Source organism: Oncorhynchus nerka, linkage group LG24 (assembly GCF_034236695.1).
Source record: "Oncorhynchus nerka isolate Pitt River linkage group LG24, Oner_Uvic_2.0, whole genome shotgun sequence".
NCBI lineage: Eukaryota > Metazoa > Chordata > Actinopteri > Salmoniformes > Salmonidae > Oncorhynchus > Oncorhynchus nerka.
The window spans coordinates 26052946-26076967 of record NC_088419.1 but is presented as its reverse complement, the minus strand read 5'-3'; the positions used below and the strand labels follow the sequence as shown (position 1 = coordinate 26076967).

The 24022-nt window shown below is 43.2% G+C and overlaps 1 protein-coding gene across 2 annotated transcripts in view; it reads left to right on the top strand.

Annotated features, from left to right (window-relative positions):
* The first annotated feature begins 2107 nt into the window (after positions 1-2107).
* LOC115107736 (discoidin, CUB and LCCL domain-containing protein 1-like) overlaps positions 2108-24022 on the top strand; it is a 44633-nt gene continuing 22718 nt past the window's right edge. Inside the window, exons 1-6 of one of the 2 annotated variants that reach the window (XM_065008767.1) lie at positions 2108-2395; positions 5742-5960; positions 12028-12171; positions 16772-16823; positions 18786-18858; positions 22339-22472. In XM_065008767.1, the coding sequence (XP_064864839.1) occupies positions 2323-2395; positions 5742-5960; positions 12028-12171; positions 16772-16823; positions 18786-18858; positions 22339-22472 (695 nt within the window). In that variant the 5' untranslated portion in view covers positions 2108-2322. The remainder of the gene's footprint in view (positions 2396-5741; positions 5961-12027; positions 12172-16771; positions 16824-18785; positions 18859-22338; positions 22473-24022) is intronic. The other variant, XM_029631325.2, reaches the window with a different exon arrangement.

Below are 24022 nucleotides of genomic sequence, written 5' to 3'. Positions count from 1 at the left end.
AAACCAATGAGGAGATGGGAGAGGCAGGATTTGCACCGCGCTCAGCTTCACAAATAGAACTAACTTCTATTTTAGCGCTTGGCAATGCACGCGAGCGATCGTTCGCGCGTGCGAGCAGTGTGGTCAGCATGTAAGGCACCGTATCTCAGTGCTAGAGGCATCACTACAGACCCTGGTTCGATTTCAGGCTGTATCACAACCGGCCATGATTGGGAGTCCCATAGGACAGCACACAATTGGCCCAGCATCGTCCGGGTTAGGGTTTGGCCAGGGTAGGCCGTCATTGTAAATAACAATTTGTTCTTAAAAAAACATATTTGGGATCGGTGTCCTGTCCACGGGACGGTTAAGCAAATGTAGGCTAATGCGATTAGCATGAGGTTTTAAGTAACAATAACATTTCCCAGGACATAGACATATCTGGTATTTGCAGAAAGCTTAAAATCTTGTGAAGCTAACTGCACTGTCCAATTTACAGTAGCTATTACAGTGAAAGAATACCATGCTATTGTTTGAGGAGAGTGCACAATTTTGAACATGAAAAGTTATTAATAAACAAACGAAGCACATTTTGAACAGGATCAGTCTAAAACTTTGCATATACACTTCTGCCATCTAGTGGACAAAATCTACATTGCACCTGGGCTGGATTAATACAACATGGCCTTTCTCTTGCATTTAAAAATGATGGTACAAAAAAACAAAACAAGAACGGTTGTTTATTTCTTTGTATTATCTTTTACCAGATCTATTGTGTTATATTCTCCTACATTCCTTTCACATTTCCACAAACTTCAACGTGTTTCCTTTCAAATGGTACCAAGAATATGCATGTCCTTGCTTGAGGGCCTGAGCTACAGGTAATTAGATTTGGGTATGTCATTTTAGGAGTAAATTGAAAAAAGGGGCGGACCCTTAAGAGGTTGACTTGCCTAGTTAAATGAAATAAAAATACAAATAATAAGCTACGAACACAATTACATGTTATCGATGGAAATTTGGTCTTGCCATTCATCTGCTGCCATCACTTAATATTTCAGAATGATAATGCATGATACCATGTCGCAAGGATCTGTACACAAGTCCTGGAAGCTGAAAATGCCCCAGTTCTCCCATGGCCTGCATACTCACCAGACATGTCACCCATTGAGCATGTTTGGTATTCTCTGGATGGACGTGTACGACAACGTGTTTCAGTACCCGCCAAATATACAACAACTTCGCACAGGCCACAATCAACAGCCTGATCAACTCTATGCTAAGGAGATGTGTCACGCTGCATGAGGCAAATGGTGGTCACACCAGACACTGAATGGTTTTCCGATCCACGCCCCTACGTTTAAGGTATCTGTGACCAACAGATGCAACCCTGTATTCCCAGTCATGTTAAATCCATAGACTATGGCCTAATGCATTTATTTCAATTTACTTTTTTTTTTTTTTTACCTTTATTTTACTAGGCAAGTCAGTTAAGAACAAATTGTTAAGAACAAATTGTTGAGTGTATATAAATTTAACGGAGGTCTTCCACACCTCACTGCCCTATGATCACCTTAAATGTTTATGAAAACAAACATCATCAATTAATCAGCTAGCCTGAAACACCCCACCTGAGTCACTTAAATAAATAGCTAGAATAGCCAATGACCAATAGCATTGCAATTTATTACAGAATAGTAGGCCTGTATGAAGTAGGCCTACAAGTACCTTCTATCTGGCTGTTTTATCACTGGTGAAAGTCACATATCTTCTTAGGGATTGTTAAATTACATTTGGTATGTAGCCTATGTAATCCTACAGGCTTAATGGTTAACCATTGAACTAAGTACTACTATACTTACCTTCAATATTCCCATTCTAAGATAAAACAGCTCAGAGAGTTAAGGAGTAATGTTTGAAAGACAACTGGTTCTATTTTAGTCTGAGTTCTCAGTACCTCCTATTTGGCTGATTTGAGTTAGTATAAAAGGTCATAGGCCTATCTTTAAGCAGGGGTGTGCAGTTGAACTCAACAACAATTATTTTGATCAAGTGTTGCCTCTTACCTGTCTTGGCTGCTCAACAAATATACTCCTCTTCCCAACGACACCGTGGCTGTCAGACTGGTTGGTCAACCTGAGCACTGGGTGCCGCCTGTGGATGAAACACGGAAGAGTTCATTCAAGGAATCTACTGTGGAGATACAGGCAGGATAGAAGCACACGGAGCGCATCGGGATCCTTTGATTTAGAGCAAACCTTACTGAAGAAAATTATCCCATGAAGAAGAGACAAATGTGTCTCCATATGCGATTTCGTTGCGTTACTTTGGATAAAATCTGAGATGTTGGGAAAGGAGAAACTTAATGGCTTCTTTGTCGTTTGGACTATACTTTCCGCGTTTGGCGAAAAACTCAGTAAGTAAACTAACCGTCGTTAAAGCAACAGCGATTTACACGTTTACCCATGACTTATTTTTTTGACTACAACAGATTGTTGGTAACAGGTCTCGCTACTTTATATTCAATGGAAACGGAATATTCCTTGATTCAGCATGGCACCGATAATTTGACATTTTACTAGACTTTGGTGTGCCATGTGTTGAAAGCACACCAGGCGGTTTTTATGTGCCTTAAACACATGGCACATAAATGGTTAATAACACATTGTGTGTGGCTTGTTCAATAAGCCTCGAATGTTAAGTACTTGTCATAACTGGTTTGCCAATAATCAAATGTAACAATAGTGTGTGTCGTGTAATTACAATGAATCATGTATTTGTTAAATTGAATCACTGTTAGGCTACATTGAGTTGAGATCAAACATGCAGGACGTTTTGAGAAAATAGAACCAGTCATTTTTTTCAGTTGTCTTTCAGACATTACTCCTTAACTCTCTGAGCTGTTTTAACTTAGAATGGGAATATTGAAGGTAAGTATAGTAGTACTTAGTTCAATGGTTAACCATTAAGCCTGTAGGCTTACATTGGCTACATGCCAAATGTAATTTAACAATCCCTAAGAAGATATGTGACTTTCACCAGTGATAAAACAGCCAGATAGGAGGTACTGGAGCTGAAACCATAATAGTTGTGTGTTTGATCATCCTCCTGTATCACCACACTAATGGACGGCATGGCTCTCGATTCTGTAGTATTTAGCCTGATAGCCTACGTGCATTATAATGACAATGGAGCAGGGCCATCCTTTTGTGTCTGTGCTCCTGTGGTATTGTCTCTCAGTACCAAGCAGTCACCACTGGCTGCTGAGCAATGCCCTACAGCGCCACGCATGCCTTAGCACTCAGTTTAGGAGACTCAGCCAAAGCTCTCCCACTGGCTGCCTTTGGGATCCTTGTGTGGATCCATGCAGTGAACAGTTTTAGTCCGATGCACATTGTAGTCTGACAGAGCTGGGAAGAATTGATTCCTGTCATTATTTGATGGTGTTTTCCCCCTCTTCCTGGTATTACTGTATGTTGAGCCTCCCTGCCTGTCACATTGTATCTGCTTCCACAGCTCCCCCTCTGAGTGTGTGAAGTGAATATTTCATGTTTGTCCTGAGGGCAGGAGTCAGCCAGGTGTTCAGGAGAGACGATGAGAGATGCACTGGCATTTAACATGTAAATAGCATAATTATATTCTCTGTTAGTAAAAATAAATGCATGAGTTTGCTGGTGTATATCAGTATGACTGAAGTGAAAAAAGATGCATAAAGGTTTTACTCTAGTGAACTATGTGCACTGCATAGAGAGAAATGCAACCTTGCTATGAATGAGGAATCTCAAGGAACGAAAAACGCAATAAGTGAAATCTGACTGAAACCTCCAACACATGAGCCCATATCTGAGAGGATCAGATAAATGTCTAGGTCATTGAAGATCTATATAAACAAAACAATGTCTTAGTAGGTCTATCTGCTGGGGACGCTGTCATGTAAACATTTGGTTGTACAGGAGGTATTTAAAGTGCATGTGGGCTGAACCTTGATTTTTATTGTTCCAAACAAACCACTACCCGAAAAGGCTCTTGAGGGGATCTTAAAGGGCCCACTCTGACCTTCTCCTACTTTACCGTTGTGTGACGATACCACCGCCCCTGCGCTTGCCCCCAGGTGGGTAGCTGCATCTTGTTTACATTTTTCCATCCCGCTGTGGTGTCCGCCTAGCCTCACATCTGGACTGAGTCCAGCCTTGGACCACAAAGGCCACTGTGTGTGCCTGCGCAGTGTGTGACGCTGACGTAACCATCGCTGCATGGCTGTGGACTGGCCAGTCAAGTCAAAGCTGCCGTCATGTGTTTTTTAATAGCCTCATTCATTTGTCCACAGGCCAACTCATTTTCTTCAACTGTTTTTCCATTAAATGTGAGTTTACCTTCCTTGGAAAGAAGAGAGATCCTTTAGAGATCCTTATCCAGAAACCAGTGTTATTTCATTTTAGGCCTATGTGAAATGATCCAGCACTGCACAGATCCTGCCATTGATGTCTGGACTATGTGTTTCTGTTCTACATACATCTAAATTCAAGGGCCCAGTCCAAACACTACCCCCAAGCCCCAACCTTATAGGCACTTCATGTAGGCTAGATCTGAAGTAAATTGAATAGGTATGATGTTTTGGGGATAGGTGTAAGCATAAGACATGTGATAGTAGCGCAACCTTTCCCTATGATAAGCTAGGTAGAATTTTCACCATATTGTTAATAAATATTGCTAATAATTTCACATCTACATGAAGTCTCTAGGGATTAGAGGGACAGGGCCTAGGTCTGTGGGAAGCAGTCCGGTGGCTGGTCTCTGTGGGCCACAGCTGCCATGAAGCCCTTGCAGGCCTGTTAGTGCTGTCACAAGTGTTAATGCCACACCCAGGGGATTAACCTATCTGTAAACAGTGTCCACTGTGCCACCAGGGTGCTGAGCTAGGCCCGGGGCGTGGGAGCCACTGACACACCACACACACACACACACACACACACGAAAGGGAAGCCCCACACCTTCTGAAAGAGCCTGGAGTTGGCCTAGCCCAAGCAGCTGAGCATATCAGACAGACACCCCACCTCTCGTGCCACCCAAAGGGAATCTCTAGAAGAGAGAGCATTGCCTTTCTTGGAGATTGTGTTTTTTTTGTTGCTTTGCTGTGTCTGCATTCTTAAGCAGAAGTGCATCAGCCAGGTATTTCTGTGAAGTAACTCCTATTTGTTTTGACTTGTCTGTTTGAGAAGACGTTCGCTCATTGAGACATTGGCACATTTTTACTCACTTTGATTGATGTAATTAAGACTGCCTTCCAATAGCTGTCATCAGAGCTTGTATTTGTCTGACCCAATGCAATATGTACAGTGTCTTTTGTTTTGCTTGTCTTGACTTGTCTCCCTCCCTCAATGTCTACTTAACATAAGTTATTCCTTTCATATGTACTGGCACATTCTCTATCTAGACCTGCTGCTTTCCTTGATTCATTTCAAACTGTTAGCTTGGTAAAATTAGTCATGTTGGCTAGCTAGCAAACTGAACAAAATGTCTCATTTACTGGTGAGGTTGTTTGGCGTGTTTGTGGAGTGAAAGTTGAGCCTTGAATGGTGAATGTTCTTATTTGCCTTCCAGTTTGAGAGAGTTAGTGTTTTTCTCCACCAAACTCCACCATCACGTGTGTTCCTCATATCATGGTTTAACTAGTCTTAAACAATTTAACAGAAATACAACACCAAAATGGAGACGGAACTTCTTCTGATCTAACTTGACTTCTCTCCTATGGTTTTGTCCAGACGACGGTTGTGGCCACTCCATGCTGGGCCCAGAGAGCGGTGTCCTCTCCTCTAAGAACTACCCGGGAACCTACCCCAACAACACTTGGTGTGAATGGAAGATCCGCGTGCCAGAGGGCAACAGTCTGGTCCTCCGGTTCGGAGACCTAGACGTGGAGGCACGGGACTGCCAGTCGGACTACGTCAAGGTCCTCAAGGGTGTCTACGGAGGCGAGCATGGTGAGTCTGAGTCAGCCATCTTGGCCTTGGCTATTGTCTCTCTGGTTCTATGTGGTGATAAAAGTGTGACCTAGCTAGCGGTGGTGCTGCACAGACCACAGTCTTCATAACATTCCTTCTCCACAGATGAAAAGCACATGTCAGACTGAGCTTCCCTATTCACTGAGTCAAGGACAGAGTTTCTTCTGGGGGATTTTTCTATATATAAAGAGCCGGAGGAGAAGGCGGATGTCTTTGTTGTACTTGAGAATAACCTCACACAAGGAGGAAGTTGTGGGTGATCCTGATGGTCCGAGGACATCCAAGCCAACAGAAGGACATTGAGCTCCAAAAGTATTGGGACAGTGACATTTTTTGATTGTTGTTTTGTCTCTGTACTCCAGAACTTTGGTATTTTCATCCATATTGGGTAAACTGTTTACAGAAGTTTTTGTACATAGTATTTTAGGGGACCAAAAGTATTGGGACAGATTCACTAGCTGTAAAAAGTTTAGTATTTGGTCCCATAATCATAGCATACAACAAAGTATGCTTGTTGTATACTGAACAAAAATATAAACGTAAAAATGTCAAAGATTTTACTGAGTTACAGTTTATATAAGGAAACCAGTCAATTGTAATACATTAATTAGGCCCTAATCTATGGATTTCACATGACTGGGAATACAGATATGCATCTGTTGGTCACAGATACCTTAAACAAAATATGGGCGTGGATCAGAAAACCAGTCAGTATCTGGTGTGACTACCATATGCCTCATACAGCGCGACACATCTCCTTTGCATAAAGTTGATCAGGGTGCTGATTGTGACCTGTGTAATGTATTTTTTTTATTTTTTATTTTTAAATCATAATTTATTCATTTGCTACCCCCCACTCCCCAAATTCGTGGTTTCCAATTGGTAGTTACAGTCTTGTCTCATCGCTGCAACTCCCGTACAGACTCGGGTGAGACGAAGGTTGAGAGCCGTGCGTATTCTGAAACACAACCCAACCAAGCCGTACTGCTTCTTGACACAATGCCCACTTAACCCGGAGGCCAGCCGCACCAATGTGTCGGAGGAAACACCATACACCTGGCGACCGTGTCAGCATGCACTGCGCCCGGCCCGCCACAGGAGTTGCTCGACGCCAGACCCTCCCCTAAACTGCACAACACTGGGACAATTGTGCACCGCCCCATGGGTCTCCCAGTCGCGGCCGGCTGCAACAGAGCCTGGACTCGAACACAGAATCTCTAGTGGCACAGCTAGCACTGCAATGCAGTGCCTTAGACCACTACGCCACTCGGGATGCCCGGCCTGTATAATGTTGTCCAACTCCTCTTCAATGACTGTGTGTAGTTGCTGCATATTGGCGGGAACTGGAACATGCTTTCGTACACGTCGATCCAGAGCATCCCAAACATGCTCAATGGGTGACATGTCTGGTGAGTATGCAGGCAATGTAAGAACTGGGACATTTTCATCTTCCAGGAATTGTGTACAGATCCTTGTGCATTATCATGCTGAAACATGAGGTGATGGCGGATGAATGGCATGACAATGGACCCTCAGGATGTCATGGGGTCTCTGTGCATTAAAATTGCCATCAATAAAATGCTATTGGGTTTGTTGTCCGAATCCCCACCGACACCATGGGACATTCTTTACACAACTTTGACATCAGCAAACTGCTCGCCCACCTGCCCGGTACAGTTGAAACCAGGATTAATCCGTGAAGAGCACACTTCTCCAGCGTGCAAGTGGCCATCGAAGGTGAGCATTTGCCAGGTGTCCGGTGGATGGATTATCTTGGCAAAGGAGAAATGCTCACTAACCAATGTAAAGAAATGTGCACAACGTGAGAGAAGTAAGCTTTTTGGGCTTCTGGAACATTTCTGGGATTTTTTATTTCTACTCATGGGACCACCACTTTACATGTTGTGTGCTATGAATATGGGACCAAATATGTAATGTTTTGCTACTTTAATACACAAATATGTGGATTTGTCCCAATACCTTTATTCACCTAAAATGGGGGGAATATGTACAAAGAGTGCTGTAATTTGTAAACAGTTCACCTGCTATGGATGAAAATTTCCCCAAATTAAAGCTGCCAGTATGCACTTTAACCTCCGCCATTGTATCATTTCAAATCCAAAGTGCTGGAGTACAGGGTCAAAACAATCAAAAATGTGTCACTGTCCCAATACTTTTGGAGCTCACTGTATTTCATTATAGGCTCTCCTTTACCTTGATCTCTATGGGCTTTGATGGGGTTTGACCATATTTGTTGGTGGGTTTGACAAGTGCTGTTGGGTAGTTCCACCTCCAAAAAGCACAAGAAAGGTTTCGACACCAACCATATCAGATTGTTCTGAAATCTTTTCTGTTGTTAGAAACAGATAAGATTACCGGTAGCATTCCTGCAACATTATTTTGTTTCTAATATTATTTTATCTTTGAGAAATTAAGCTAATTGATTGCATCTAAATTGGCCGTTTAAATGTATAGGATTCATATAATGTTACAAAAGTATAGTACCTAGCATTCGATTTGGATCAAACCCTTTTCTAACAATGAGTTCGACCTGAGGAATCCAAAGGAATGGTCAAAAGCCACCTACAGACGCCGCACGCCAATCCCACCTAACGAGTATATAGTATCAGTTCTCTGTGTCTGACGAGTAGTATGGACCTGCGGCTTGGAGTATTGTTTCTTCATCCTATGAAATGTATTCCCAGTGAATTTGGTGATATTTTTCCCCCTTTCAGAGAAATGAGTCATTGAATGTGTTAGGTTTATGTCCCATCCTACATCCTGATATTACCAGGTTCTGACTAGAGGTCGACTGATTAATCGGAATGGCTGATTAATTAGGGCCGATTTCAAGTTTTCATAACAATCGGTAATCAGCATTTTTGGACACCGATCATGGCCGATTACATTGCACTCAACGAGGAGACTGCGTGGCAGGCTGACTCCCTGTTATGTTATGTGAGTGCAGCAAAGAGCCAACGTAAGGTGCTAGCTAGCATTAAACGTATCTTATAAAAAACAATCAATCTTAACCTAATCACTAGTTAACTACACATGGTTGATGATATTACTAGTTTATCTAGCTTGTCCTGCGTTGCATATAGTCGATGCGGTGCCTGTTAATTTATCATTAAATCATAGCCTACTTCGCCAAACGGGTGATTTAACAAGCCCATTCACAAAAAAGCACTGTCGTTGCACCAATGTGTACCTAACCATAAACATCAACGCCTTTCTTAAAAATCAATACACAAGTATATATTTTCAATCCTGCATATTTAGTTAATATTGCCTGCTAACATGAATTTATTTTAACTAGGGAAATTGTGTCACTTCTCTTGCGTTCTGTGCAACAGAGTCTGGGTATATGCAGCAGTTTGGGCTGCCTGGCTCGTTGTGAACTGTAAAGACTATTTCTTCCTAACAAAGACAGCCAACTTCGCCAAACGGGGGATGATTTAACAAAAGCCCATTTGCGAAAAAAGCATAATCGTTGCACGAATGTACCTAACCATAAACATCAATGCCTTTCTTAAAATCAATACACAGAAGTACATATTTTTAATCCTGCATATTTAGTTAAAAGAAATTCATGTTAGCAGGCAATATTAAGCTAGGGAAATTGTTACTTTTCTTGCGTTCATTGCACTCTGAGTCAGGGTATATGCAACAGTTTGGGCCGTCTGGCTCTTTGCCAGAATTGTACGTAATTATGACATAACATTGAAGGTTGTGCAATGTAACAGGAATATTTCGACTTATGGATGCCACCCGTTAGATAAAATATGGAACGGTTCCGTATTTCACTGAAAGAATAAAAGTTTTATTTTCTAATTGATAGTTTCTGGATTTGACCATATTAATGACCTAAAGGCTCGTATTTCTGCGTGTTATTATGTTATAATTAAGTCTATGATTTGATATTTGATAGAGCAGTCTGACTGAGCGGTGGTAGGCAGCAGCAGGCTCGTAAGCATTCATTCAAACAGCACATTCGTGCTCTCCGCTGTGCCTCAAGCATTTCTCTGTTTATGACTTCAAGCCTATCAACTCCTGAGATTAGGCTGGTGTAACCGATGTGAAATGGCTAGCTAGTTAGCGGGGTGCACGCTAATGGCGTTTCAAACGTCACTCGCTCTGAGACTTGGAGTAGTTATTCCCCTTGCTCTGCAAGGGCCGCGGCTTTTGTGGAGCGATGGGTAACGATGCTTCGAGGGTGGCTGTTGTCGATGTGTTCCTGGTTCAAGTCCAGGTAGGGGCAAGGAGAGGGACGGAAGCTATACTGTTACACTGGCAATACTAAAGTGCCTACAAGAACATCCAATAGTCAAAGGTATATGAAATACAAATGGTATAGAGAGAAATAGTCCTATCATTCCTATAATAACCTAAAACTTCTTACCTTGGAATATTGAAGACTCATGTTAAAAGGAACCACCAGCTTTCATATGTTCTCATGTTCTGAGCAAGGAACTTAAACGTTAGCTTTCTTACATGGCACATATATTTCACTTTTACTTTCTTCTCCAGCACTTTGTTTTTTCATTATTTAAACCAAATTGAACATGTTTCATTATTTATTTGAGGCTAAATTGATTTTATTGATGTATTATATTAAGTTAAAATAAAAGTGTTCATTCAGTGTTGTTGTAATTGTCATTATTACATATAAATACATTATAAAAAAATTGGCCTATTAATCGGTATCAGTTTCTTTTGGTCCTCCAATAATCGGTATCGGTGTTGGAAAAATCATAATCGGTCGACCTCTAGTTCTGACCCCCCTTAGTCATAGTATTTCTGACAAGTAATTAGACGTCTTGGGTCTTCTCCATGTTAGCAGCGCGTAGCACCACACAGAAAGCATTTGTCATGCAGCACTATAGCAGGATGTCTCTCCTCCAGCCTGCCACTACTACTCTGAGTAAGAATTACTGGGCTGGAGGGAGGCTGGTGTGAAGAGCAGGATATGGGCTGAGGGTAGTGTTGAGCTGCTATATCCATCATGCTGTGGTGAATGATCATCATGCCCACTTTGCAACCCACCCACAGCTGAGGTTACCAATACAGAGGCCAGGGTGTCAGAGGCCCTTTGAAACCTCAGTGGTGAAACACGGAATGCCTTGGCTTCTCTCATCAACAGCTTCCTGGTGAAAGTATTCCATCACTGACCAGGTTTCACAACATGCTTTGCTCATAAATATCCTTAGGAATTAGTGATATTTACAGTATCCCATTCCCGGTCATACCTTGAAAGTTGTATTTTCACACTTCTTTGAAACTCCTTATATGACCCTTCAAATGTTCCGGAGGGCAATAGGACTGGGGAATGTAATAATATTTTCATCATGATATCCCTCAGGGTTGTTGACGTGTAGTTCAGTGAGGGAGTGGATATAGTGATTTCCACCCAGAGGATGTGGTTGCCATGGAGCTGACTGGTGGAGGCCTCATGTTTCATCATGCACCAATTTGTAAGTCGCTCTGGATAAGAGCGTCTGCTAAATGACTTTAAATGTAAATGTAAATGTAATGGTCGTCAGGTGAAGCAAAGCCACACAGGCCATTGAGACCAAACATAACCAGCACTGGCTGCCTGGCTGAGACCCAGTCTTTGGAAAGGGCCCTGGGCACTGTGCTGGGTTTGGGTGTCTCTCTCTCTCTCTCTCTCTCCCCTTCCCTTTGTCTGCACTGCAAATTATTTACAGTGAGATTCCTGTCGCTGACAAAAGGGAAGCATTTTTTCCTCCTGTGTGCGATAGAGAGGAAGAGCTGTTCAGATGACATGTGATTTGGGTTGTTGGGGCTGAAAATAGAGAGCCTGTCAGGGAGACCTGGAGGGACAAACAGCCCCTGTGGGGTGGTGGTTAGGGGGGACCGTGTAGATGGCAGGTCAGAACCTGTCTGCCTCTCCCACCTCTCTGACCTCAGATATGGTCGCACCATCTTGTGTTGGTCATTTGGAATATGAAATAAGGTCACATTGCTGTCAAAATGCAGATGAATGGTGGTTATGATAGACCAATGTCCATCTCTCCTGTTGCAGTGTATGGGACGTTCTGTGGCAGCCTGAAGTCCTACCCAAGAGAGGTACACACGGACTCCAATGAGGTCATCGTCCAGTTCCGCAGCGGGCACCACATCTCGGGCCGAGGGTTCCTGTTCTCCTACTCCTCAGGGGACCACAGAGGTTTGAGACTCTCCCTCTCTCGATCTACACCTAAACTAATGATTCAATGCTGTTTCATGCCAAAACAATGATCTTGATAAGAATACACCTTGTCTGAATTCTACATGTGTGTTTTTCTGTGCGGTCCTTTGGTTGGCCTTCTCTTTCCACTAAGGACAGTCAGTGCTACTGGTTAATCAGCTGTGCCACGTGCTACCACTTGCCTGTCCTGTCCTCTCCTTAGGGGAAACCCAGAAGGGTTAGGGCTGTTTCTACTAGAGGTCGACCGATTAATCGGAATGGCCGATTAATTAGGGCCGATTTCAAGTTTTCATAACAATCGGAAATCTGTATTTTTGGGCGCCGATTTTGCCTAATTTTTAAAAATTAATTTGATTTTTTTATACCTTTATATAACTTGTCAAGTCCGTTAAGAACACGTTCTTATTTTCAATGACAGCCTAGGAACGGTGGGTTATAACTGCCTTGTTCAGGGGCAGAACGACAGATTTTCACCTTGTCAGCTCGGGGGTCCAATCTTGAAACCTTACAGTTAACTAGTCCAACCACCTGCCTCTCATTGCACTCCACGAGGAGACTGCCTGTTACGCGAATGCAGTAGAAGCCAGGGTAAATTGCTAGCTAGCATTAAACTTATCTTCTTCTTATTATTTTTTACCTTGGCAAGTCAGTTAAGAACAAATTCTTATTTTCAATGACGGCCTAGGAACAGTGGGTTAACTGCCTGTTCAGGGGCGGAACGACAGATTTGTACCTTGTCAGCTCGAGGATTCGAACTTGCAACCTGTCGGTTACTAGTCCAACGCTCTAACCACTAGGCTAACCTGACACCCCTTATAAAAATCAATCAATCAATCATAATCACTAGTTATAACTACACATGGTTGATGATATTACTAGTTTATGTAGCGTGTCCTGTTTTGCATATAATCGATGCAACGCTGGGGGATGATTTAACAAAAGCGCATTTGCGAAAAAAGCACAATCGTTGGACGACTGTACCTAACCATAAACACCAATGCCTTTCTTAAAATCAATACACAGAAGTATATATGTTTAAACCTGCATATTTAGCTAAAAGAAATCCAGGTTAGCAGGCAATATTAACTAGGTAAAATTGTGTAATTTTTCTTGCGTTATTTTTATTGCACGCAGAGTCAGGGTATGTGCAACAGTTTGGGCCACCTGGCTCATTGCGAACTAATTTGCCAGAATGTACGTAATTATGACATAACATTGAATGTTGTGCAATGTAACAAGAATATTTAGACTTAGGGATGCCACCCGTTAGATAAAATACCGAACGGTTCCGTATTTCACTGAAATAATAAATGTTTTGTTTTCGAAATGATAGTTTCCGGATTCGACCATATTAATGACCAAAGGCTCATATTTCTGTGTGCTATTATGTTATAATTAAGTCTATGATTTGATACAGCAGTCTGACTGAGCGATGGTAGGCAGCAGCAGGCTCGTAAGCATTCATTCAAACAGCGTTTTGCCAGCAGCTCTTCGCAGGCACAGCGCTGTTTATGACTTCAAGCCTATCAGCCTAATGGCTGGTGTAACCGATGTGAAATGGCTAGCTAGTTAGCTGGGTGTGCGCTAATAGCGTTTCAAACGTCACTCGTGTGAGGTAGGGGCGAGGAGAGGGACGGAAGCTATACTGTTACACTGACACTACTATAGTGCCCATAAGAACATCCAATAGTCAAAGGTATATGAAATACAAATAGTATAGAGAGAAATAGTCATATAAATAATATATATTAACTACAACCTAAAACCTCTTACCTTGGAATATTGTCTCATGTTAAAAAGAACCACCAACTTTAATATGTTCTCATGTTCTGAGCAAGGAACTTAAACGTTAGCTTTTTTACAGGGCACATATTCAAATCAAATCAAATGTATTTATATAGCCCTTCGTACATCAGCTGATATCTCAAAGTGCTGTACAGAAACCCAGCCTAAAACCCCAAACAGCAAACAATGCAGGTGTAAAAGCACGGTGGCTAGGAAAAACTCCCTAGAAAGGCCAAAACCTAGGAAGAAACCTAGAGAGGAACCAGGCTATGTGGGGTGGCCAGTCCTCTTCTGGCTGTGCCGGGTAGAGATTATAACAGAACATGACCAAGATGTTCAAATGTTCATAAATGACCAGCATGGTCGAATAATAATAAGGCAGAACAGTTGAAACTGGAGCAGCAGCACAGTCAGGTGGACTGGGGACAGCAAGGAGTCATCATGTCAGGTAGTCCTGGGGCACGGTCCTAGGGCTCAGGTCCTCCGAGAGAGAGAAAGAAAGAAAGAGAGAATTAGAGAGAGCATATGTGGGGTGGCCAGTCCTCTTCTGGCTGTGCCGGGTGGAGATTATAACAGAACGTGGCCAAGATGTTCAAATGTTCATAAATGACCAGCATGGTTGAATAATAGTAAGGCAGAACAGTTGAAACTGGAGCAGCAGCATGGCCAGGTGGACTGGGGACAGCAAGGAGTCATCATGTCAGGTAGTCCTGGGACATGGTCCTAGGGCCCAGGCCAGTTGAAACTGGAGCAGCAGCATGGCCAGGTGGACTGGGGACAGCAAGGAGTCATCATGTCAGGTAGTCCTGGGGCATGGTCCTAGGGCTCAGGTCCTCAGAGAGAGAGAAAGAAGGAGAGAATTAGAGAACGCACACTTAGATTCACACAGGACACCGAATAGGACAGGAGAAGTACTCCAGATATAACAAACTGACCCTAGCCCCCCGACACATAAACTACTGCAGCATAAATACTGGAGGCTGAGACAGGAGGGGTCAGAAGACACTGTGGCCCCATCCGAGGACACCCCCGGACAGGGCCAAACAGGAAGGATATAACCCCACCCTCTTTGCCAAAGCACAGCCCCCACACCACTAGAGGGATATCTTCAACCACCAACCTACCATCCTGAGACAAGGCCGAGTATAGCCCACAAAGATCTCCGCCACGGCACAACCCAAGGGGGGGGCGCCAACCCAGACAGGCTGACCACAACAGTGAATCAACCCACCCAGGTGACGCACCCCCCCAGGGACGGCATGAGAGAGCCCCAGTAAGCCAGTGACTCAGCCCCCGTAACAGGGTTAGAGGCAGAGAATCCCAGTGGAAAGAGCGGAACCGGCCAGGCAGAGACAGCAAGGGCGGTTCGTTGCTCCAGAGCCTTTCCGTTCACCTTCCCACTCCTGGGCCAGACTACACTCAATCATATGACCCACTGAAGAGATGAGTCTTCAGTAAAGACTTAAAGGTTGAGACCGAGTTTGCGTCTCTGACATGGGTAGGCAGACCGTTCCATAAAAATGGAGCTCTATAGGAGAAAGCCCTGCCTCCAGCTGTTTGCTTAGAAATTCTAGGGATAATTAGGAGGCCTGCGTCTTGTGACCGTAGCGTACGTGTAGGTATGTACGGCAGGACTAAATCAGAGAGATAGGTAGGAGCAAGCCCATGTAATGCTTTGTAGGTTAGCAGTAAAACCTTGAAATCAGCCCTTGCTTTGACAGGAAGCCAGTGTAGAGAGGCTAGCACTGGAGTAATATGATCAAATTTTTTGGTTCTAGTCAGGATTCTTGCAGCCGTATTTAGCACTAACTGAAGTTTATTTAGTGCTTTATCCGGGTAGCCGGAAAATAGAGCATTGCAGTAGTCTAACCTAGAAGTGACAAAAGCATGGATTAATTTTTCTGCATCATTTTTGGACAGAAAGTTTCTGATTTTTGCAATGTTACGTAGATGGAAAAAAGCTGTCCTCGAAATGGTCTTGATATGTTCTTCAAAAGAGAGATCAGGGTCCAGAGTAACACCGAGGTCCTTCACAGTTTTATTTGAGACGACTGTACAACCATTAAGATTAATTGTCAGATTCAATAGAAGATATTGTACTTTTACTTCTCCAACACTTTGTTTTTGCATTATTTAAACCAAATTGAACATGTTTCATTATTTATTTGAGGCTAAATTGATTTTTATTTATGTATTATATTAGGTTAAAATAAGTGTTCATTCAGTATTGTTGTAATTGTCATTATTACAAATACATTTAAAATCGCCTGATTAATCGGTATCGGCTTTTTTGGTCCTCCAATAATTGGTGTCGGCATGGAAAAAATCATAATTGGTCGACCTCTAGTTTCTACATGCAGCATTATCAGACACAGCATAGACTGACGTAAGTTAGACCATATTGAATGACACACAGTCACGCTGTGTATGTGATGATCCAGGAGATTCCAGGAGTTTACAAACTGGTTTTGGTGGTTATGCCTGTTTCCTCCATTATTATGTTGTTGACCAAAACATCATGTAGTTGATCACTAAGAGCAATGACTGTGTGCGGTGCGTGTGTGTGTGTGTGTGTGTGTGTGTGTGTGTGTGTGTGTGTGTGTGTGGGTGGGTGTCTGTGCGAGTGTGACATGAATGCTCATCCCAGAGGGAGTGAAGGAAGCAGGGTCTACATCCTGTTGTTGTGGTCCTTTCTGCTCCACAGGGCTGGTTTCCTCTGTCTGCTCTACTACTGATCGCATGGTATTTTTTCCCCTCATTGTCTCTCGGCTCCTCCCCTGTTTTCTCCCCTCAGATCTGCTCACATGTTTGGATAAAGGCAGCCATTTCTCAGATTTAAAATACAGGTAAGGTTGTTTCATATGTGGCTGTGTGTCTGAGACAAGTCAAATGTCTTGCTTTGAGTCCTTGGTTAACTGTAATGACAATAGACTCCTAGCTTGATTATGGGCCTTAATGAAAAATATTACCCCTTGTTATCCCTCAGCTAGTCAATTATCTAATTTCCTCAATATTCTGATATATACAGTTGAAGTCGGAAGTTTACGTACACTTAGGTTAGAGTTATTAAAACTTGTTTTTCAAGCACTCCACACATTTCTAGTTAACAAACTATAGTTTTGGCAAGCCGGTTAGGACATCTACTTTGTGCATGGCACAAGTAATTTTTCAAATTTTCCATTGTTTTCAGACAGTTTATTTCACTTATAGTGAGTTTACATACACTAAGTTGACTGTGCCTTTAAACAGCTTGTAAAATTCCAGAAAATGGTGTAATGGCTTTAGACGCTTCTGATAGGCTAATTGACATAATTTGAGTCAATTGGAGGTGACCTGTGGATGTATTTCAAGGCCTTCCTTCAAACTCAGTGCCTCTTTGCTTGACATCATGGGAAAATCAATAGAAATCCGCCAAGACCTCAGAATTTTTTTTTTGTAGACCTCCACAACTCATCCTTGGGAGCAATTTTCAAACGCCTGAAGGTACCACGTTCATCTGTACAAACAGTAGTATGCAAATGTAAACACCATGGGACCACGCAGCCGTCATACCGCTCAGGAAGAAGACACGTTCTGTCTTCTAGAGATGAGCGTACTTTGGTGCGAAAAGTGCAAATCAATCCCAGAACAACAGGAAGGACCTTGTGAAGATGCTGGAGGAAATTGGTACAAAGTATCTATATCCACAGTAAAATGAGTCCTATATCGACATAGCCTTTAACGCCGCTCAGCAAGGAAGAAGCCACTGCTCCAAAACCACTGTAAAAAAATCCAGATTATGGTTTGCAACTGCACATGGGGACAAAGATCATACTTTTTGGAGAAATGTCCTCTGGTCTGATGAAACAAAAATATAACTGTTTGGCTATAATGAACATCATTATGTTTGGGGGGAAAAGGGGCTTGCAAGCCGAAGAACACCATCCCATCTGTGAAGCACAGGGGTGGCAGCATCATGTTGTGGGGTTGCTTTGCTGCAGGAGGGATTGGTGGACTTCACAAAATAGATTGCATCATGTGAAGGAAAATGATGTGGATATATTGAAGTAACATCTCAAGACATCAGTCAGGAAGTTAAAGCTTGGTCGCAAATGGGTCTTCCAAATGGACAACGACCCCAAGCATACTTCCAAAGTTGGTATTGGAGTGGTCATCACAAAGCCCTGACCCCAATCCTATAGACAATTTGTGGGCAGAACTGAAAATGCGTGTGCGAGCGAGGAGGCCTACAAACCTGACTCAGTTCCACCAGCTCTGTCAGGAGGAATGGGCCAAAATTCACCCATCTTATTGTGGGAAGCTTGTGGAAGGCTACTCGAAACGTTTGACCCAAGTTAAACAATTTAAAGGCAATGTTACCAAATACTAATTGAGTGTATGTAAACTTCTGACCCACTGGGAATGTGATGAAATAAATAAAAGCTGAAATAAATAATTCCCTCTTATTATTCTGACATTTCACATTCTTAAATAAAGTGGTGATCCTAACTGACCTAAGACAGAGCATTTTTACTTAAATTAAGTGTCAGGAATTGGGAAAAACTGAGTTTAAATGTATTTGGCTAAGGTGTATGTAAACATCTGACTTCAACTGTGTATATATACAATTTAGATTCAAGTATCTTATTACGTCTCCATTAAGTCGTTTTTTTGTCCCATTAGAGTGTAGTAATGTTGATGGTGTAAGCAGAGACCGTTTCTGGTGTGAAGTGATTACTTACCACTGAACCGTGTCCATCTGGGGAAATTGACAGGATGGGGCCAATGCGTTGTCAACAAGTGTGTTCTATTGTTGTCTATCCTCACAGGAAGTACTGTCCGGCAGGATGCAAAGCAGTGGCAGGTGACATATCCGGGGACATTTCCCAGGGTTACAGGCATGTAAGTAAAAGTCTAGTCCTTCTCAAAGGTAGCCTATTCTCTGTCTTTTTTCCAGGTTTATAAAGAGGACAGAAATGCTGTTTGGTCTCGGTTTTTAACCACAGATGTTGGTTTGCAGAGTAGGTATTTACGAGGCATCGTTGTGTTGTTGGAAGCCTTGGCAGCAGTTCTGTCCTAACAGGTTCTAGTCCCCTGAAGCAGCCAGCCAAGCACTTGTTTGTTTACCCTTGATTACATTGTCCTGTCTTCTGTCAGAGGAACACCACTGTTCTGAGGCACCACTTGGAGCACCTCAGCCCATAGGTGCTTCAAGTAGTAGTAGGTCTGAATGGGCCCTTGTTAGGCACAGAAACAGACACACCAGAAGCTGGACGTGAGAAGTTGTCCCCGGGCTAACCAGTCGTTGCTGGTGCTTTTGTCTGGCTGCTGTTGTGGAACACACATAAAGTGGTTGTGGAGGTATATTGGATGGGTCATCTGTTTATGTAACTGTGGTGCATTTTGACTCCGCAGCAGAGCTGGGCTTTGCTGTTAGGTTGCACAGGGGCAAGGCAACTGTAAAACCTGGTCCAGTTGGGCTGTGTGAGTGTTTGTGTGTAACTCGGTCTGCTTTGTCTTAGGGCTTGTGTACTGTAGAATGCTTTGGGCTCATTACACACAGTTAGAGCTAGAGATGTCTACCTCTCTTTGTAAGGCTGTTTCATTGTAATACCTGGAAATAGTAGCTAATGTGTAATACCATAAGATGTCTAACACTGAGGTGAACAGCCAAACACGCATATAGACTAAGCTCTGTGAGAAGATTCTGGTCACTGTATTCACCAAAATACTCCAGAACTGTTGTTATGCTAGTCCTCCTCTCTATGGGGCTCAGGATGCATTTCATGTGGGTCACCTGGATGGGTCAATCCCAGTGGTCCTCTGGCTCTGCTACCCTGGCCAGCCCTGCATGGGGTTCAGTATCTAAAAAGAGAGGGTCTTTCCAGACCAGGGACTTTCCAAGCCTCCTGAGGTTTTGCTCTCTCTGGGGTTCGATCAGGGCTATTGAGCGGCCGCCCACCGGCCAGGCGGTCAGTGTGACAGACAGCTCCAGGCTTAGGAAGCACAGCAGGGAGCCCCAGCCCCACAACAATAGGCCTGGAGGAGCACAACAACAGAGAACTTCTCAACACTCCACCGTCTGCTGGGAAGAAGGATGAGCATCGAGGGCTTGGCGTGTGCCGAGGGCTTGGCGTGTGCCGAGGGCTTGGTGTGCATCCCAAATGGCACCCTATTCCCTTTATAGTGCACTACTTTTAAACAGGATCTGGTTAAAAGTAGTGCACTATATAGGGAATAGGGTGCCATTTGGGAGAGACTGGGCCAGAGCGATTGATTAGTCCGCGCAGGCTATTGTATAGGGAGGGTTTGGTGGAGGGCCTAGATTATGAGGAGATGATGCCTGTGGAACAGAAGGTGTTTATCTGTCCACTGCACCCATTCAATAGACACACTCATTAGCATTTAGACCAACACAACAGTCTGAATGAGTTCTGGGCGGTTTGTAGTATGGCATTAATGGTTCCTCAGAGTGTATTTATTATAACCATACAAGACCTACACATTGTGGCTATGTATTTGATACACTGTGTATCTGTAATTAATGTGGTTATCATACCATATGTCATCATTCAGTGTTAATAAGCACTAAGTGAATTAATAATTTAGCAACATATTTTGTTGGTTGGAAGGTCTACTTAGTTAGTGCTTTTGACCCTTGGGAAATAACAGCAGGGAAGTAAGTGACAGCAGGGAAGTAAGTGACAGCAGGGAAGTAAGTGGCAGCAGGGAAGTAAGTGGCAGCAGGGAAGTAAGTGACATTTTGATAGTTCCTCTCCTACTCTGTAGTATTTCACCCCCTGCTGCTAAGATGAAATAGTCCGCAGAGGTTTAGACAAGGAGGTTAACAGAGGCAGGACACATGGACAATCTCAGTTAGAACCAGACGGTCTTTGGCTGATTCAGTCAAGCCATTATCTAGTCTATTACGCTCCTACTAGTAGCAGTAGCACCAGCCTTGAACCCAGCCCTGCTCCAGCAACAGTGCATGATTAGTCTCTAGCCATAACTCTGACTGGGACCATCATATACAAACTACCAGAGCCTATCCATCTGCTCCACCGGCTGACAGACAGGCAGGGCAGAGTTCAATGTATTTACGGTGTGGTAGTCGGCCCACCCGGCAGTGTATAAATGATCACAGTAATAATAATGAGACAGTTAAATCTGACCCAAGAGCAGCTGTTAGTCCAGATAAGCGGCAGCCAGGCCTCTGTAAAGCAGCTCCTCAGGGCCCCAGCCACTGGCCCCCGATCTGTACCATGGAGCTGTCGAGCAGCCTCTCCCCCTCCCTCCCTCCCCCACTCAGAGGAGAATAGTGCTCACCTATAACACCTAGTCACCAGACCAGCCGGTCTGTAATGGCTTTTTACAGGGAAAGGGAGGAAATAGCTGCAGGCTGAAATTAGCCGTAACTGATTTTAATTTTAAGGCCATGTTAATAATCAAATCAAATGTATTTATATAGCCCTTCGTACATCAGCTGATATCTCAAAGTGCTGTACAGAAACCCAGCCTAAAACCCCAAATAGCAAACAATGCAGGTGTAAAAGCACGGCATTTCACGTTGTCTTGTGGAGGAAATGCCTGTTTTTATCCATCAAAGAGCTCCTTCTAACCTGTCCCAGCCCTTCATTTCAGCAGTAGGGTGGGGCAATCTCTGAGAGGTAGGCATCTAGCTATTCCAAAGGTACTGAAGGTTATGTGACAAAGTACTGCTTTCCTAAGTAACGCACGACAGAGAAGTATGTTTGACATTCCTCCTACAGCTGCAATTACTGTAAATATTGACCCTGAATGCAATCACAATGTGTCTTTTTTTCCACGTGTAAATGAAGTGTGAAGTGATTGAGAATGCATGGGGGCTTATTTTAGATTAGTGTCTACTGTGGCTCCATGTCATGAGATTGCCTTTTTAATTTGGGATGAGATGCCTGCGCTCCCACTGCTGACACAGATGAATGACGGGGAGCTGCACTGCTCTCCTATGTGCCATGTTGAAGGGAACCTCAGACATGAGAGGAATGGTGCACTGATGGAAGCAGTAGTCCAAGCTCATTCACTTTTGTTGAAAGTCCAAGTTTTATGTATGTATTTCGTGGCCCACACTCTCATGGTGAAATGTTTTTTGAATGGTAGCACCACACACAGTTTGGCTAGCTCAGACTTCCATTACGAGGGTGTCTGGAGTTTTACACTTCTCCCACCTTCTCTGTGTTTAGCCCTGGTTGTTATCTGAGCTGTGATTGTCTGTTATAGCATATCTGTCTCTTGTTCCAGATCTCTACGATGTGTTTGTCTGTCTCTATCACACCTGTGGTCTCTGTGGTTTCAGACCTCAGTTCTGTATGTCTAATATATTATATCTCTCTGTTGTTTCAGACGTCTGTGCTGTGTAAGGCTGCCGTCCATGCAGGGGTTATCCTGGATGAGTTAGGAGGCTGGGTATCCGTGGAGACCCACAAAGGCCTGAGTCACTACCACGCCGCCAGAGCCAATGGGATCCAATCCAAAGAGTGAGTACTGGGGAATTTACAGGCCATGATTCAGAGGATGGGCAGTACAACCGCAGTAGACTTGAATGTTAGGCCTCACATGTTGCCCTTCACAGCACTATAGGTTTCTGTAAGCAGAGGTACCAATTGGTGTCCACAAACATTAGCCACTGGTTTGGGATTGATCTTTTTAACAGTCTGATGGAAGTTGTTGATAATAACTCTCCTAAGAGGAGCATAAACCTGCATGATGGGACAACTCTTATTATTTGTGTCATCTCTGCTTCGAGTCCTAAATAAATGTCTGCTGCCCCAGACCTTGGCCAGGTTTACCTAGGTAGAAACCGGATTAATCAGGCAGGGCTAGCTTGATAGATAGATTAGCTGGCTTCTCACAAATGTCAGAGACAGTCAGTCTTGCCTATGGCATTCATGGAGATTTATGATGGAGTTCTGAGGTGGGGGAAGAGAGAATAATAGTGTCCATCAGTCATAATTGACTAAAGCTTGTAGTTGTATAGTCAGTTTGTATACATGTAACACAGTGATGCCTCACTAATATTATGACAGCAGAGTGAAGGCGAAGGGGCTTGAAATAATTTGATTTGATTCTTAAAGAAATGGCCATCACTCAAGCTGTCCTTAATGTTCAGTGGGGGAGGAGGATTTTGTCATTTGAAGTAATGCATGCAAACCTAACGTGATAAGTCGTTCATATCAAATAGGCTTCAGAGCCCCTAAGCCTAGCTATGTGAATGCATTGGTGCAGTGATGGCAAATCAAATTGTGACATTTTGAAATATATAGGTTCGGTTTTCAAATATTACCCTGTATTGATTTGCCCTCTACACATATCGAGCACTGCACATCAATCAATCACTTTGTAAATGTGTAAATGTGAACTCTTATTATGTGTAGCAAATACATTTTTATTGTAAGCAGTACATAAACATTTTGTCCTACTGAACCTGTGTATTAACATATTGTACACTCACATTTTCTTTATAGCCATGTAACAACATTGCATGAGCTTTGCAAACATATTCTATACAAAGGAAACATGCATGGGGTCGTTACACATTTTCTTCATTGCATTCACTGGCTGAACATGCACTGCTGAATTGAATATGTTCAGTGTTGTTCTCTGGCTCCTGAAAGAACTTTCTTCTGAAAAAGAGCTGTGTTATAAATGGACAACCCCAGCCTAATACAAGTCTAATTCTCCAAAGACTTGGCCTTTGCTGAAGGGCATGAATACTTGGGTTCTGTTAGAACATGAAGTTAACTAACACTCCAACAGTATGTATAAAATGCAGCAAGGATTGGATGCTGTTAAGCCGTTGTGAGTTTGATTTAACTTGACTTCCTAATTGGATTCTGCTGGATTAAGACATGAACAATATTTACTCTGACAATGCACCATGCTTCCTACTACCCAGGATGGCTGACCTTGATGATGTCACAGTCCCCTGACCCAGTCTCTGGCCAATTTGGAAGAAAGGATCAATATCTGGTTTGATAATGACTCTGTTATTGGAAATGGATCAGCTCAAACCGAGATGGATACCTGT